Source organism: Cebus imitator, unplaced genomic scaffold (genome assembly GCF_001604975.1).
Source record: "Cebus imitator isolate Cc_AM_T3 unplaced genomic scaffold, Cebus_imitator-1.0 Scaffold287, whole genome shotgun sequence".
Classification (NCBI taxonomy): domain Eukaryota; kingdom Metazoa; phylum Chordata; class Mammalia; order Primates; family Cebidae; genus Cebus; species Cebus imitator.
In genome coordinates this window covers 1052280-1069389 of record NW_016107602.1, presented here as the reverse complement: position 1 = coordinate 1069389, position 17110 = coordinate 1052280, and the positions used below count along the sequence as shown (strand labels likewise).

General features: G+C 42.9%; 2 protein-coding genes across 3 annotated transcripts in view; one reads left to right on the top strand and one right to left on the bottom strand.

The window, feature by feature from the left end:
- LRRIQ4 (leucine rich repeats and IQ motif containing 4) overlaps positions 1-2373 on the top strand; it is a 12603-nt gene extending 10230 nt beyond the window's left edge. The window contains exon 5 of the mRNA XM_017501983.2: positions 2100-2373. Coding sequence (XP_017357472.1) covers positions 2100-2252 — 153 coding nt within the window. The 3' untranslated portion in view covers positions 2253-2373. The remainder of the gene's footprint in view (positions 1-2099) is intronic.
- Positions 2374-3416: 1043 nt separating this feature from the next.
- Positions 3417-17110, bottom strand: part of LRRC31 (leucine rich repeat containing 31) — a 27344-nt gene continuing 13650 nt past the window's right edge. For both annotated transcript variants that reach the window (XM_017501979.2, XM_037729030.1), the window contains 5 exons: positions 16663-16830; positions 14636-14803; positions 11197-11364; positions 6762-6929; positions 3417-5012 (listed from right to left, as the gene is read on the bottom strand). In XM_017501979.2, coding sequence (XP_017357468.2) covers positions 4681-5012; positions 6762-6929; positions 11197-11364; positions 14636-14803; positions 16663-16830 — 1004 coding nt within the window. In that variant the 3' untranslated portion in view covers positions 3417-4680. The remainder of the gene's footprint in view (positions 5013-6761; positions 6930-11196; positions 11365-14635; positions 14804-16662; positions 16831-17110) is intronic.

The window sequence follows — 17110 nt, the reverse complement described above, 5'->3', positions numbered from 1 at the left end:
TGTGTGTGTGTGTGTGTGTGTGTGTGTCCTAAAGATTTTTTGAGGCCAGGGCAATGCACCACAGTAAGATTCAGGTATTCAGGTGGGTGCAAGGCATACCCTCCCTCTGTGGAGCACCAGAGGGGCAAGTGGCATGGGGGATCCACAGTTATGTTCTCGGGATGACTTTAGGAAGGGATACAGCTCAGGAAATGAGCTGTCTTCAACTTATCCATGCCTGCACACCGTTGGAAAGGCTTCGTAGACCAGGGTACAGGCCACACATTAAAGACTGCTAAACCTTAAGACCACAAAAAGCTCCATAAATTTCCAAAATGCCCCTAGAGAGCAGTGCTATTCCCTGGATCCTGGTTGGTCTGCTGTTTTCACTCCCCATCTCATCTTTCCCACTCTCACTGGGCTTCAGTCACAAGGAGATCACAGGTGTTCTTCCAAGGACCAAGTGTGCTCTGGCTCAGGGCCTTAACACTGGTTCTTCCCTGTGCCCAGAGATGCTTCCCCCAGATATGGGCAAGATTCTGGCCCTCACTTCATTCCATCTCTGCTTGAATGGCCTCTTATCAGAGGGCCCTTCCTTGATCCACCTTATATGAAACAGCATAACCTCATCCACCTCTTTCATTTGTTCATTCATTCAACAAACATTTATTGAGCTTCTACTATGTACCAGACACTGTTCTAAGCATAGAGATACATCAGTGAACAAAACAAATATTTATGTCCTCACAGCACTTAAAATCTAGTAGGAGGAAAATAAAAGCATGAACCATAAAATGTAAAATTAAATACTATGTTAAAGAGTGCTATTGTTAAATTAAAAAAAAAAAAAATCAGCCTAAGGGGAACTGAAATTGCCTGTAGTGTGTGGAGGTGGGGAAGTAATTGATTTAAATAAGATTGTCAGAGTTGGCCTCATTGAAAAGATGACAGTCTTAGCTTAGGCTACCACAACAAAATACCATAGAACAGGTGGCTTAAACAACAGAAATGTATTTTCTCACAGTTCTGGAGGCTGGAAGTCTGAGGTCAGAGTATCAGCATGATTGGATTCTGGTGAAGGCTCTCTTCCTGGCTTGTAGAAGCTCCCTTCTCCCGTGTCTTCATACGGCAGAGAGGGAGAGTGAGAGAGATATTTCACTAGAGAGTGATAGCTCTCTGATGTCTCTCCTTATAAGGCCACTGTTCTCATCATGAGGGCCCCACCCTCATGACCTCATCTAAATCTAATTATCTCCCCATAGCCCCTTCTCCAAATTCCATCACACTGGGGATTAGGGCTTCAACATACGAATCTGGGGCAACACAGTTTAGTCCACAGCAATGACAATTGAGGAAACCCTTGAAGCAGTGGAGCCATCTGAATACTGAGAAGAGTTCCAGGCAAAGGAAGCAGCGAATGTACAGGCTCTGAGTTAGAACTGTGCCCGTGTGTCTGAGCAGGGAGGAAGCCCGCACAGCTGGAGCAGAGTGAGCCAGGGAAAGAGGAGTTAAGAGGTTAGGGGGGTCAGGTTTGGGGAGGCAGATCAGAGAGGGCCTTGTAAGCCATATAAGGACTTTGGCTTTTATTCTGAGAGAAATGGGGAGCCACTGGATGAGTCTACTACTAGTGGAGGGGTGTTGCTGGGCAGGTAGGAGGGGATGGGATCGAGGGAACAAGTGAGGGGTGGCTTTAGGCAGGAGCACAGACAGCCCAGTAAGGAGCTGCAAGGCAGGGAAGAGCACTCAGATGCCCTCACCATGCACGGTCGCTCTCTGTAGCACTCATCACCGTCTGTCAAATTAAACATTCATATGTTTATTTCTTACTGCCTCTTCTCTCACTGAAATGTGAGCTCCATAAAGTTGAGGCAGTTATTTCACAGCTCTTGCCCAAAAGTCTAGAACGTTTCAGGACCTGGCACATAAAAGCAATAAATGCATTTTTAAAAAATTTGCCTGAATGCCTGGCTGGTTGAGAAAAATAGAAAATAAAATTTAGAGTTCTAATCACATCCCATTGTCTACATCTTCAAGACCACCTATCAGAAAAAAGAGATTTAACAATCTCCCGTTCATCATGATACCAGCCGATGCTGAATTTGGGTTTATCTTGTTTTCAGATTCAGGCGTGGTGGCGTGGAACAATGGTACGGAAAGGATTTGGGAAATTCAGTGAACTAATAAAAGCACGAAAGAAAGGAAAGGCATCTCCAAAAGATAAGAAAGGAAAGAAGGATGTAAAAGAAATACCAGGAAAGAAAAATAAGAAATAATCCTAAAAATTGATAAATTGGGGTAATGAACCTTGATGGATTAAGGCAAAATATCTAGCAATTAGATGCCTACTACATTAAAATTATTCATAACATTATGTTTATGTGTAAAAATTAATGATTTAAAAAAATTTTTTTTTAATTTTTTTTATACAGACGGGGTTTCTCCATGTTGGTCAGGCTGGTCTTGAACTCACGACCTCAGATGATTCTCCCACCTTGGCCTCCAAAGTTCTTGGATTACAGGCGTGAGCCACCACGCCTGGCCAAATAAATGATTTTTACTTTGACTGAAATGTTTACGGATAAAATGGTATGACACCTTGGAATTGCTTCTAAATAATATGGGATGGGGAGGGGAAAGTGGGTAGGAATACAAGTGAAACAAGATTGGCCATACATTGATAACTATAGAATAAGCTGATGAGTACACGAGGGTTCATTATACTATTTTCCTATGTTTATTTATTTTTTATTTCTTTTAAGACAGGATCTCACTCTTGCCAGGCTGGAGTACAGTGGTGCAATCTTGGGTCACTGCAACTTCCGCTTCCCAGGTTCCAGCAATTCTTGTGCCTCAGCCTCCCGAGTAGCTAGGACTACAGGCATACGCCACCATGCCTGGCTCATTTTTATATTTTTTTGGTAGAGATGGGGTTTCACCATGTTGGCCAAGCTGGTCTTGGACTCCTGACCTCAACTGACCTGCCCACCTTGGTTTCCCAAAGTGCTGGGATTACAGGCATAAGCCACCACACCATCCTGCCTACTTTTGAAACTTTTATTGTGAAATAATTATAGATTCACAGGAAGTTCTAAAGAAATGCTTAGGTAGGTCCAGGACTTGCTCAGCCTCCCTCAATGCTGACCTCTTGCATAACTGTAGCACAATAACAAAACCAGAAAACTGACATTGGTACAATCAACAGTGCACTCATTTGTGTATATGTGTGTGTCTGTATAATCCTAATTTTGTCACGTAGAGCTTTGTGTAACCACCATCACAATCAAGACACAGAATTGCTCCATTGGCACAAGTTTCCCTTGTGCTATTCCTCTGTAGCCATACCTACTGCCTACTCCTCTCCCTATTCCTAACCTGTTCTCCATCTCCATCATGTTGTCATTTTGAGAATGTCACATAAATGGAAATGCACAGTGTGCAACTCAGATTGGCTTTTTTATTCAGCATGATCCACTTGAAGTCTATCCAAATGGTGGCATGTATCAGTGGTTTGTTCCCTTCTGTGACTGAGGAGTACTGCATAGTCCCACAGCTTGTTTAACATTTTACTCATTGTTTCCAGTCTTTTTGCTATTATTAACAAAGCTGCCAGGGAACATTCATGCATAGGTTTTGCATCTGCATAGATACTCATGGAAATCATGGGAGCGCCCAGGGAATTCATGGTATTCTTTTATATCATGCAGTCCAAAGTATTCCCTTTTATAGCATTCAAAACTTCCTCATCCTGAACACTTTTAAATTTGGAGTAGTGTTGATTTTAAATTTGCATGTCTTTCAGGCAGTGATTACAATACTAATTATTAGTGTAGTAAGAAGAAAGCAAAACATAATTTGAGTACAGCATGTCAGAATAGAAATGTGTAGACAAACATCTCTGCCATGCAATGACATTCATGCTATAGCAAAAGAAAATCAAAAATTTCAGTTTAGAGCAACACAGAAACTGTCATTAATGAACTAAAGAAGTTTGATGAGGCAAATTCCATTTCAAAGAAATGCCTAGAGGCAATATGTAAACAGTTTGTCTTTTTAAACATTAAAGGTTTTAATTTCTTCTAACAAGACGTATTTTTCACACTGAGTTTTAAATTTTTAACTACTTTTTACTAAGATTTATAAGTCAGTGACTATCATTACTGTCCATGGTTTATATCTGAAATAAAATGCACTGGAACATAAAATAATAAACCATAGAAGGGACGCTTTCAGATAAAAACCTACATAGACCACATTATGATACATACAATAACAGTAATGATACATGAAACTATTAGCTAGTGTAATTAACTATTTCACGTTAGAATTACACACACACACACACACACACACTTATATTTAGAACACTTAACTTGTAGGAAAAGAGAAGGCAAAACATTTCTGGGCAAGAGAAAAACGGTTGCAGTACCAGAATCTAAACACTTTTTGCAAGGCTTCTAAACAGTAAAGGAACTAATTATATATCCAAAACAAATCTATTGAAAAATGCCATTTTTGTATCATAAGACAGAGAATAATGGCATGTTCACATTAGATATTATATACATAGATCTACAAAGCTCTTTAATAGAAGTCCCATTAAACGGCTCCGAAGTTGATATTCAGTTGATGACACTGCAATTTGTTCATGTTCTTTTCCTTTGGAGAATGATTTGTAGCTTAGTAGGACAATGGGAAATCAGCTTACTGAAACCCACCATGGTCAAAGTGAATGCTTCTTTTTCTGTCTTGGTCAAACCATTCTAGTTCCTCCTCCTGCGAAGCTGGAAGAATCCATCGTTTCATTCCTATCTCAGTGATCTGAGGAAGTTTGGTCACAGTGCATAACAAGTGTCTAAACCATTGTCCACAATCTCGAAAATTTGATGGTCGAAGGCTAATATCCAGCTCGCTTAGCTCTTTGAGGAACTGCACCTTTTGGCAGAACATGGTCCACCCTGCATCACAGATGCTGTCATTATAGCTCAGGTCCAGCTTTCGCAGTTTGGCCAGATGACCTGTCTGTATAACCGATGCTAGAAAAGAAAATCATTCTAAATGCTAACATGCAAGAATACTGCCGGCCATGGCTATTCCCATTTCCCATAACACTATCTCCGGACTAGGAATGACACGATTAGTAATTAGTAATGATTTGTTATTAGCAGCTTCATTCAGGACATCTGAAATTAATAACAGATTTCCTGTCTATACATCCCATGTACAAGCTTTTTTATTTCTTTTTCCAAATCCCAACCCAATATATATATATTTTTGTCAAGTTCTTGCTGTCTGCTCCACTGGAGTCCCAGCTCTTCCTACAGACTTTCTCTAATTAAATGTAAAGAGTGGTGGCTCATCGGCTTTAACTAAGGACCATTTGTAAATAATCTTCTTTTTTTTTAAAAGGACACTTTTTAAAAAAAAAAAAAAAAAAAAGCTAAATTTTATGTTTTCAAATAGATATTACATGCCCATCAAATAATATTCTGAGGTTATACAGTGAAACTAAACTATATAAATTTTCTTCTGATTTCACCATTTTTCTGTGCCTATTCTTTTTCTTTTCCAGGATCCAATCCAGAAATGCCACATTTCAGTTATATGCATGTTCTTTTTGTTTGGTTGGTTTTTCTTGAGACAGGGTCTTGCTCTATCACCCAGGCTGGAGTGCAGTGGGGCAATTATAACTCACTGCAGTCTTGAATTTCTGGACAGGCCACTTCTACAAACTTCAGGTCTTTCTCAGGGGAAAGTGTAATACTGGCGTATTTCTTAACTATTTAATATGTAAAACTATATTACTATTTTTCATAGCTTCTGTTTCTTAAAATATGCCACTGATGAAGTGTTTGTGTGGTGCCTCCAACCGTAAGTCCTGTGGTTATTACAGCATCATTCTTGCATAATACATAATTTTTAGGCCCATGTGTCATGTCATAGCAAAACTGACTGGTATATACACTGAGAATACAGACACAACTACCTGGAGTGACTGTTCTGGCCCTTTATTTGGAGACGTGCTCACTGCTTTGGAATTCTGGCAGCTGATGGCTGAATAGTGGTTGAGGTGAGAGGACAAGCCTAGCTGGGAGACAAAGATAGTACTTTCTGATTCATTGTTTTATAATGGGAAGTGGACACATAGAATGATTTTAGGGAATATTTGGAATATTTTCACTGAAATCCCACAGTGCAAAAGTTATTCCTTATTCAATTATCTTTCCATCTCTCTAGACTGACGTGGAAAAAGTGTCAGATTGGTGCTACCGTATGTCTAAAACCTCTCTCATCTTTTTCTAATAGAGAGAAGGAGCCTCTAATCAAAGCCATCAGCAGTCTAATGTCTATAGGAAATGACGTCTGTATTTCAGTTACAGCGATAATCAGTTTCCTGTTTAAATAAAAGCATTTAAATTAGAGTCAATTTAAAGGAAAAGTTAAGTAGTAGTACAGGAACCATGCTGATGGGGCGAAATGCAGATGACTGAAGTGGGAACACTCATGGACCGGGGAGGTGTGGAACGGAGCTGTTTGCCTTTCAGGAACCTCCCCACTATCTATATCCATATCCTTTTATGAAACATCTTCCACTGCCATATGGTTTTAGAATTGCCTTTGCTCATTCTAATTAAACCTCTCAGCAGATACTGGGGAGAAGGGAATCTGCATAGAAGGCTTCACCCTAGGTCTCAGGCCTCCCCAACCTCCCCACTCCATGCTTTGCAGGGGTGGTACCCTCTGTTCTGTGTGCCAAGACCGCTTGGGAACAAGTAGATACACACCCAGGAGAGCCACGTCCTCTGTCACTAGGGAACAGCTGCTCAGCCTCAGCACTTGAAGAGACGTGGAAAGCTTTAGTGTTTCCAGAAGCAGCTTCAAGTTGCCACCAACACACTTGTTCCAAGAAAGGTTGAATACTTCTAGAGCAGAGAGGTGAACGGAGGCTTCAGCTAAAAGTGATAATGATAAGAACAGCAGTACTTTAGGTTTTCTTAGAGATTGTAAGCTTGCTTTGGATTTGAAGAAACTGGTCTAGGCCAACATATTAGTATAACTGCAGTTGAGAAAGTTGTAAAGACCATTTTCTGCTGCCTTCAATTCATGGCGTCAATGTATGTTGTCTGTTTTTATTTGAAGGAATATTGGAAACTTTAGCAAACAAAAACTTGATAAATTGGAATTCACTGTCCAACTGGGGTTTCTTTCCTTCACTTTGCATGTTGGAAGGAGAGAAACGCAAAGTGCTTGGACAGCTAGTCAAGGTTTCCAGAATGTGTCCTGGTTGGTACATATTCCACTGCACAGTCATTGCTGAGATTCAGATGGGCCAACCCTCCCTAAGGGTCTGAAATACCAAAACATATTTTTGTTTACTTCACAGCAATTATTGCAGGCAAGGAAGGCAACTAATATATTTTGGAAATATTTTTAAAGAAAAGTAAAAGATTTTCTGCTTAATTTTCAGTTGCCCTCCAAAGTTAAAATTAACTAGAATATCTTATTCCCAAGTTAATTGCACTTAACTATTCTGTCTTCTTTCTAGAGAATAATGTGTTCAAGGGGAAAATATATATTCTTTTATAATATCTAGTAAGAATATCCCTTACTCATAGTACAGAGATCTACATTAAGGAGAAATGGAACTTTTTCTTCTAAAAGTGATGTAGGGAAATATATATTTATTTCATTTATTTAATTCAAATTGAATTGTAGATTTATTTCAGATGATATAATTTAGTGTAATACCTAGTTGATCATGATTCATTGATTGTGCAGCTAGAAAGACCTGTGCCTTCTAATGACCATTAATTCCTTAAAAAAATGTTTTCCCAGCCTTGGCAACATGGTAAAACTCCATCTCTACCAAAAGTGCAAAAATTAGCCAGGTGTGGTGGCACGTTCCTGCAGACCCAGCTACTGGAGAGGCTGAGGTGGCTGAGATGGCATGATCACTTGAGCCCAGGAGGTCGAGGCTACAGTGAGCCATGATAGTACCACTGCACTGCAGCCTGGGCAGCAGAGCAAGACCCTCCCAAAGTACTGGGATTACAGGTGTGACCCACTGCCTCTGGCCCAAGTTCAGAGTTCTTTTTTCTTTTTTTCTTTTTTTTTTTTTTTTTTGAGCGGGTTTTCGCTCTTGTTACCCAGGCTGGAGTGCAATGGCGCGATCTCGGCTCACCGCAACCTCCGCCTCCTGGGTTCAGGCAATTCTCCTGCCTCAGCCTCCTGAGTAGCTGGGACTACAGGCACGTGCCACCATGCCCAGCTAATTTTTTGTATTTTTAGTAGAGACGGGGTTTCACCATGTTGACCAGGATGGTCTCGATCTCTTGACCTCGTGATCCACCCGCCTCGGCCTCCCAAAGTGCTGGGATTACAGGCTTGAGCCACCGCGCCCGGCCTTTTTCTTTCTTTTTTTTTGGAGATGGAGTTTCGCTCTTGTTACCCAGGCTGGAGTGCAATGGCGCGATCTCGGCTCACCGCAACCTCCGCCTCCTGGGTTCAGGCAATTCTCCTGCCTCAGCCTCCTGAGTAGCTGGGATTACAGGCACGTGCCACCATGCCCAGCTAATTTTTTGTATTTTTAGTAGAGACGGGGTTTCACCATGTTGACCAGGATGGTCTCGATCTCTTGACCTCGTGATCCACCCGCCTCGGCCTCCCAAAGTGCTGGGATTACAGGCTTGAGCCACCGCGCCCGGCCTTTTTCTTTTCTTTTTTTTTGGAGATGGAGTTTCGCTCTTGTTACCCAGGCTGGAGTGCAATGGCACGATCTCGGTTCACCGCAACCTCTGCCTTCTGAGTTCAAGCAATTCTCCTACCTCAGCCTCCTGAGTAGCTGGGACTACAGGCTCACACCACCATGCCCAGCTAATTTTTTTTGTATTTTTAGTAGAGACGGGGTTTCACCTTGTTGACCAGGATGGTCTCGATCTCTCGACCTCATGGTCCACCCACCTTGGCCTCCCAAAGTGCTGGGATTATAGGCATGAGCCACCGTGCCCGGCCCCCAAGTTCAGAGTTCTTTACTAGGGGTCAGTCATCTAGGTACCCTCTGCTCAGCATATACCAAAATTCCATGCTCACAAAAGAAAAGCTCACGTTCAACAGAAACCATGTTGTTCGTGCAAAGAGGTTAGGCACAGTAAACTACCCTTGTCTGTTAGGAAATGGTATGAACACCCCCAAATTCCAAGTTCTGGGCCATCAGCTAAGGGCCAGACTTTCTGGTTGACAGCAGATAGCAGTGTCAACCCTGCTATGTTAACTCTTTTTTGCACCCATACACGTGACTGGAGTTGTTGGATTTGGGTGCTTCCTGGATAATGCTGAAAATGGAGTCCTTCTCTCTCACCCTCTCACAAGTGTTTTTTATCAGTTGGCACTTCCTTAAAAATGAATTGTACTGTCAACCAGACAAGGGCTATTATTTTTTTTTTGAGACGGAGTTTCACTCATGTTACCCAGGCTGGAGTGCAATGGCGCGATCTCGGCTCATCACAACCTCCGCCTCCTGGGTTCAGGCAATTCTCCTGCCTCAGCCTCCTGAGTAGCTGGGATTACAGGCACCTGCCACTGTGCATAGCTGTATTTTTTTTTTAAACAGGGTTTCACCATGTTGGCCAGGCTGGTCTCAAACTCCCGACTTCAGGGGATCCACCTGCCTTGGCCTCCCAAAGTGTTGGGATTACAGGTGTGAGCCACCATGCCTGGCCTTATTTAGGGCATCCTCGCCCTCTTTTTCAGCCTGAGTATTTTGTTCAGCCTGAGAGTTTTGTTCAGCCCATTTTTTTTGTTCAGCTCCTATAGACTTTGTCCTCACCATGCCCTGCTCCCAGGGCTCCCTCAGCATCATTCATCTCATTATCCACATGTGTGGATGGGGAAAAGTCCCAGGATATGTAGCCTTCAGCCCTGCTGTTTTAGGATCCGTGGACCCACCTGTAGACAGTCTATATGTATGCTTGAAGGGCTGCCTGTGAGCTTCCTAAAACTGATTACGGTTATTCTGTGGGGAAGAGTTTGGTACATTTTCTGGTTCTAAAACATCTGGAATGAGACTGCCTGAAATCAAATCCTGGCTCTGGCTCTTATGACCTTGGGTTATCTCATGTACTTAACATTTCTGTGTTTCAGTTTCCTTGTCTGCAAAATATAAAGTGGAACAACGGCGCATGCCTTATATAGTTGTAAGAATTAAATTGGGTAATGCATGTAAAGCACTTGGAAAGGGGGCTGGCACTCAGGATATCCTCAATAAATGTCAGTTGTTACGTTCTGCCCATTTGGTGACAAGTGTAATGTCAGCAAGTAAAGGAAGATATTTTGAAACAAAGAGACTTGGTAGCACTTTTCCAAATCGATCACCCAGGGAACCAGCAGTTTGTATACACAGTGCCAGGGTCTCCAACACCACCCCTCTTTACTTGCTGACACTGCAGTTGTCACCAAATGGGCAGAACTTTCAGATTCAGTAGGTCCCTGACGTAGGTTGGGACATATCTGTGACCTTAGGCATACCCAGATTCCCGAGGGAGCACATAAATCCTGTGCGGAGTAACTGCTTGGCAGTCAGCTAGCCTCATACTCAAGTAAATGCCTCACTTTCCCATCGGATCCCCAGCAATCCCAACTCATACTGACACCTCCGCAAAATTACAAGTTACCATGGATCTGGATGACCCAGGTTGGTTATACACACTTTAAATTTTAAATGTTAAATCTGCACATACCATGGGCAGGCGTGGTGGCTCACACCTACAACCCCAGCACTGTGGGAGGCCCAGGAGGGTGCATCACTTAAAGTCAGGAGTTTGAGACCCGACTGGACAACATGGTGAAATCACATGGTGAAATCCCATCTCTACTAAAAATACAAAAATTAGCCAGGCATGGTGACATGCACCTGTAATCCCAGCTACTGGGGAGGCTGAGGTAGGAGAATCGTTTAGACCTGGGAAGCAGAGGTTGCAGTGACCCAAGATCACGCCACTGCACTCCAGCTTGGGTGATACTGTCTCAAAACACAACAAAAACGCTGACTATACCAGAATCATTTTTGTGGACTTTCAGAAGGTCATTTTTAAGAAGTATGTCCCGAAAAGAAGACAAATTAGTACTTCACAACTTTGGCTGAGCCTCAGAATGAAACACAGAGAAAAAAGAGGTCTCCTTCTCACATGCATGGTTCCTGCAGGGATCTGGTAAATCTCTTACCGAGAGCTATAAAACTCTCACTCTCCAAAGCACAGTTGTTGATGACTAATGACTTCAATGCTGGTAAAAATCGGAGCCTGCTGAGTAAGTTTTCAGAAGAATTGCCCATCTTTTTGTTGGCTGATAAATCCAATTCTTGAAGATTTGAGAGTAGAGGAATGACCTGGGCTGTTAAAATATCGACAGTGACATGTTTTAGGCACCATCTCACAGAGAGTCTTCTGGGTGTTGGGTTCCCACAGTCTGTCTAGTTTGTCAGTCAATACAGCTCTCCCCAATCCCGTCCTCCCTCCCTTACACATCCCAATCCAGCCATCTTCCCAGCATTCTGTGTGGGCTTTCCAACTTCCAAGCTCCTTTCCAGGCTAGAAGAGCAAAGGCTGTGGAGACAGAGAACTAGATCTTAGATCTGCTGCTAAAGAACTGTGTGATTTTGGACAAGTTAATGAACCTCTCTGAACCTCAGCCTTCTTAACTCTGCAACTCTTAGCCTTCTCTAATTCACATGGTCATTGGAAAGGTAAAATGACTTGGTGAAGATCAAGTGCCTGGCACATACTAACTGCTCGATTAATGTTTGAAATTATAATTCTTTTCTCAGAATGTAAGTACCAGTAAGGCAGTGAAAACAAGCAATCAGCCCAGACACCTATTGGTAACAGCACTCTAGTAAATTGTCCTGAGGGCTTGGCTAGGAGTTACCTCTTGTTCACGATCTTTTGGCTACTTTTCCTGCCTTAGACCCAGCTCTTATCAAGGCAGAAAATGCAGTACGCTGATCTCTACAAGGCTGGCTTACCTCCTCGAAGCCTTGCAGGCCCACCCACACCAAAGCAACCCCTTGGTCACTATCACAGCACCCACCATTATGTGATATTTTCTTGTTGATATATTTGTTTTCTGTCTTCTCTCACTAAAGGCAAGCTCTGTGTGTATAGGAACTACCTCACTCCCAGAATGGAGAACTACTGGAACATCAGAGGTACAAATGTCTCTGGGAGGAGGAAGAGAGATGAGGGGAGAGAAAGGGGAAAGGCAGGGAAGGCAGGTGGGCACTTGTCAAGTCAACAGGCATAACTATTTCTCCCTCTTCTAACCCGCTCAGCACTCTGTATTTCGCCATGGAGTTTGGATATGTATTGGTTTATTCCTGTCGCTGCTATACCGAAGCTCCTTGATGGCTGGGATTTTCCGCAGCCCCTGTCACAATGCCCCACACCATTAGAGGATTCATCAGTAGCTATTGCTTAAAGGATCTGTACTTCCATTTCTTTGGAGGAATTTACAATGATCGGATAAAGCAATGTTCAGTTATTTAGCATCATAAAGCGTAAAGCAGGATGTATTTTCATTTCAATCTTTTCAAAATTAAGCAGGAGAACAAGGCAATTCATTACAGTTATCGAATAATTCTTAGTTTCCCAGGGCCTTTCACCCATGTCGGTAGCTGTGAACCTAAGACCCAGATAAGGGAAGCTTAGTCCTCTGTCATACCAGTGGGAACAATTGAGGTCCTCCAGCACTGAATAACAAAATGAGATGTGGTATTCATGTTATTTAGTTGTACCAAGGGAATCTGGTGGACCGATAACTCATGAATGTCTTCCTAGGTATGAAGCTCGGGCTATGATAAGTAAAGGGGATGATAAGAACCCATAAGGCTCCATGCAGAGCTCAAAAAGGGATTATTTTGTCACTTTAAAATCTTCATGAAAGGCTTGAACTCTTCTCATTTTCCAAAACTGAGAGATAAGAGTCTGAGAGATACTTTAGCAGGTTTAAAAAGATAGACGTTAGACCCAGAAACCTATTTTGCTGTCTTCCTCCCGAAATTATACTATAAACAACCAAAAACGTATTTTTATTCTCACTGTGACCTCATTCATTCATTCACATATTCAACATGCACTTACTTGGTGCCACCATGTACAGGTGCCTGTGCTTCAGCAGTGGGGAGATACTAAACGAGACACCTCTAGCCTGGAATTGCCCATGACCTGGAGAGAGAGCATGGGCCCAAGGCCAGAGCAGGCTGGCATGTCTGAGAATCAGCAAGGGCAGTGACCGCGGTAGAGTCAGTGAGGGGGAAGGGAGGAGAGTGAATGAAGTCAGAGTGAGAGAGGACAGGGAGACTCTCGTAATAATCTAAGCATGAGACAACTGTGACCTGGACCAGGGTAGTAGAGGTCTAGATGGTGAGCCATGGTCAGAATCTGGATGTACACTGAAGGCTTACTGTGGCCACAGATGGGATAAAACCCTTAATCTCAAGGCTATGCTTGCTCTGTTTGTTGTGGGAAATTGCATTTCTAGATTACATGTTGTAATTACAGAACTGTGTTTGCAGTAGGAAAATAAGGGTAGCTTCCTAAAGCTATAATGTGTAGCCATCATGTACCACCCCACTGACTCTTTTTCTGTAACTTTGCTTGTATCTGAGTGGCTTCACATCACTTGTTATTCGGAGAGCCTTAATACGCTTTGTGTTAGCATTTGGTTACAGATATGTAACCTGTTGGTAATCAATCAACTTTGTGACACTAAGAGATTTATGTATTTATTTATTTATTTATTTATTTATTTTGAGACAGAGTTTCGCTCTTGTTACCCAGGCTGGAGTGCAATGGCGCGATCTCGGCTCACCGCAACCTCCGCCTCCTGGGTTCAGGCAATTCTCCTGCCTCAGCCTCCTGAGTAGCTGGGATTACAGGCACGCGCCACCATGCCCAGCTAATTTTTTGTAGTTTTAGTAGAGACGGGGTTTCACCATGTTGACCAGGATGGTCTTGATCTCTTGACCTCGTGATCCACCCGCCTCAGCCTCCCAAAGTGCTGGGATTACAGGCTTGAGCTACCGCGCCCGGCTATTTATTATTTTTTTAAGACAGAGTCTCACTCTGTCACCCAGGCTGGAATGCAGTGGCGCAATCTCGGCTCACTGCAACTTCCACCTCCTGGGTTCAAACTATTCTCCTGCCTCAGCCTCCTGAGTAGCTGGGATTACAGGCGCGGGCCACCACGCCCAGCTAATATTTTAATTTTTGGTAGAGATGGGGTTTCACCATGTTGTTCAGGCTGGTCTCAAACTCTAGACCTCGTGATCCGCCCGCCTCGGGCTCCCAAAGTGCTGGGATTATAGGCGTCAAACACCACGCCTGGCCGAGATTTATTTCTAAACAGCAACATAAATTCAAAATTTTCCCTAAGTGCCAAATCTATCATTTGCAGACATGGATAGGAGCAATTGAGATTCACTAACATTTATTGGGCATTTAATACCTGCCAAATACTATGTTGGGGCATTCACAGAACTTTTATGAAGTGATCTTTCCAATCACTACATAAAAAGTAAATTTAAGTGTACATATTGAAATTTCCAAGTTTCCAAATATAGGCCAAGATTCCAAAAGTCTTTCTTTGCTGTACAATATATACTTACTCAGTGACATCACGTCATCGGCTGTTAGTGAGCACTGGTGAAGATCTAGGACTTCCAGATGCTTTAGCATGACCACCTGAGCCAGTGAGTCTTCAAAACCTCCACCTAGATCCTTATTGCAGGAAAGATCTAATTTCCTTAGCTCACTCAAGTACCTAAAAGCAACATCTATAAAGAAAGTCAGAATCCCATTCTGATAGCTGGACACAGTAGTATACCTATAGTCCCAGCTGCTTGGGAGGCCAACACAGGAGGATTTCTTGAGCCTAGAAATTTGAGACCAACCTGGGCAGCATAATGAGATCTCATCTCTCTTTTTTTTTTTTTTTGAGACGAGTCTTGCACTATTACCCGGCTGGAGTGCAGTGGCACGATCTTGGCTCACTGTAACCTCCACCTCCTGGGTTCAAGCGATTCTTCTGTCTCAGCCTCCCAAGTAGCTGGGATTACAGGTGCCCACCACCACACCCGGCTAATTTTTCATATTTTTAGTAGAGACGGGGGTTTCACTATGTTGGCCAGACTGGTCTCAAACGCCTGACCTTGTGATCTGCCTGCCTCGGCCTCCCAATGTGCTGGGATTACAAGTATGAGCCACTGCGCCCAGCCTCCCATCTCTTAAAAAAAGAAAAACCCCTGCCAGGCACAGTGGCTCACACCTGTAATCTCACCCCTTTGGGAGGTTGAGATGGGCAGATCATGAGGTCAAGAGATGGAGACCATCCTGGCCAACATGGTGAAAGCCTGTCTCTACTAAAAGTACAAAAATTAGCTGGGCGGGGTGGCACACGCTTGTGATCCCAGCTACTCTGGAGGCTGAGGCTGAGGCTGGAGAATCGCTTGAACCCAGGAGGCGGAGATTGCAGTGAGCTGAGATCTCGCCACAGCACTCCAGTCTGACGACAGAGCGAGACTCCGTCTCAATAAAAAAAGAAAAAGAAAGAAAAAAGAAAAAAAAAAGGAAAGGAAAGAAAAACCCCATTCTTACATATTGCAAGGTGGTAAGAAGGTATGGAGCAGGAGAGGCGCAGTGGTGCAGCAAGGGAGGCTGAGGGACCACACCGTGTTCACAAAAGACCAAAGGACGAATAAGCGTAGACTTCCTACCCTCTGGCCCTCTGTGGACCTGACCATGATTTCACACACACGCTCCCTAAGATCTGCATAGATTGCTGAGAGTTTTGACATGAATCCTGCAACTACACTTGAGCATCCTCTCTTATTACACTTGAGCATTGGAGTGTGCATAGATTGTTAGACTTATTCAAGATGCCAGTGAATATTACAGGCTCTGTAAGTTGAAGGGAAAAACACAATGTCATTTCCTATTCTCTGTTAATATGGATACTGTCTACAGCGGAGTAAGTTTTAACTGCAGACACCATCAAAGCCATTCTTCTCATCAGTGCCAATTCGTTCCTACGACTGAGCATCAAAAGAGAAAACCGAGTAGTTTTAGCAGCAAAGAATTTTTCACAGTGTTTATCTCAACCTAAAATAGACTGTCCTTTTCAGAGTCAGTCATATTAAAAGCTTATTTTTATAATCATGAAAACATGTGTTCTCTGTAAAATATTTAGAAAATAGATAAAATATAAAGGAGATTTTTTTTTTTTTTTGAGATGGAGTCTCTTCTGACATCCATATTGGCTCATTACAACCTCTGCCTCCTGAGTTCAAACGATTTCACAGCCTCCCAAGTAGCTGGGATTACAGGCTCACGTACCAGCACACCCAGCTAATTTTTGTATTTGTAGTAGACACAGGTTTTCACCATGTTGGCCAGGCTGGTCTCAAACTCCCGATCTCAAATGATTCCCCTGCCTCCTCCTCCCAAAGTGCTGGGATACAGGCATGAACCACAACACCCAGCCTAAAGGGAATTTCAGTTACCCATAACCTTATTCCCCAGCACAACCACTGTTTATATTTTGCTATATTTCCTGGTTACTTTTCAATATGTATATTTACATGTATATCATATATATTTATACATGTAATCTTAAATTCAGCCATTGTTAACTCACCCAATATTTTGACACTCATTTGTGACAATCCACATGAATGTAACTTCAGTACTTTCAGATTTGAGGTACTTTTTAATCCCTGAGCAATACTGTTTAGACTGCCACCAATGTCTCTATTCATGGAAAGATCAAGTACTTCAAGACTTTCCAGCATAGGTAGCACTTGACCTAAAAGGCAAGAAATCCAAATAAGAAGGGCATGTAGGAAGGGGAGTGGAGTTTCAGGTCTCCTGGAGACACACTGTGCCTGTCTTTCAATTCAGGATAAGACAAAACACAGCAAACTTAGATTCCCAACCTATCCAATGGGCATCTTTGCTTTTTTTTCTTTTTTTTTTTTTTTTTTTGAGACGGAGTTTCGCTCTTGTTACCCAGGCTGGAGTGCAATGGCGCGCTCTCGGCTCACCGCAACCTCCGCCTCCTGGGTTCAGGCAATTCTCCTGCCTCA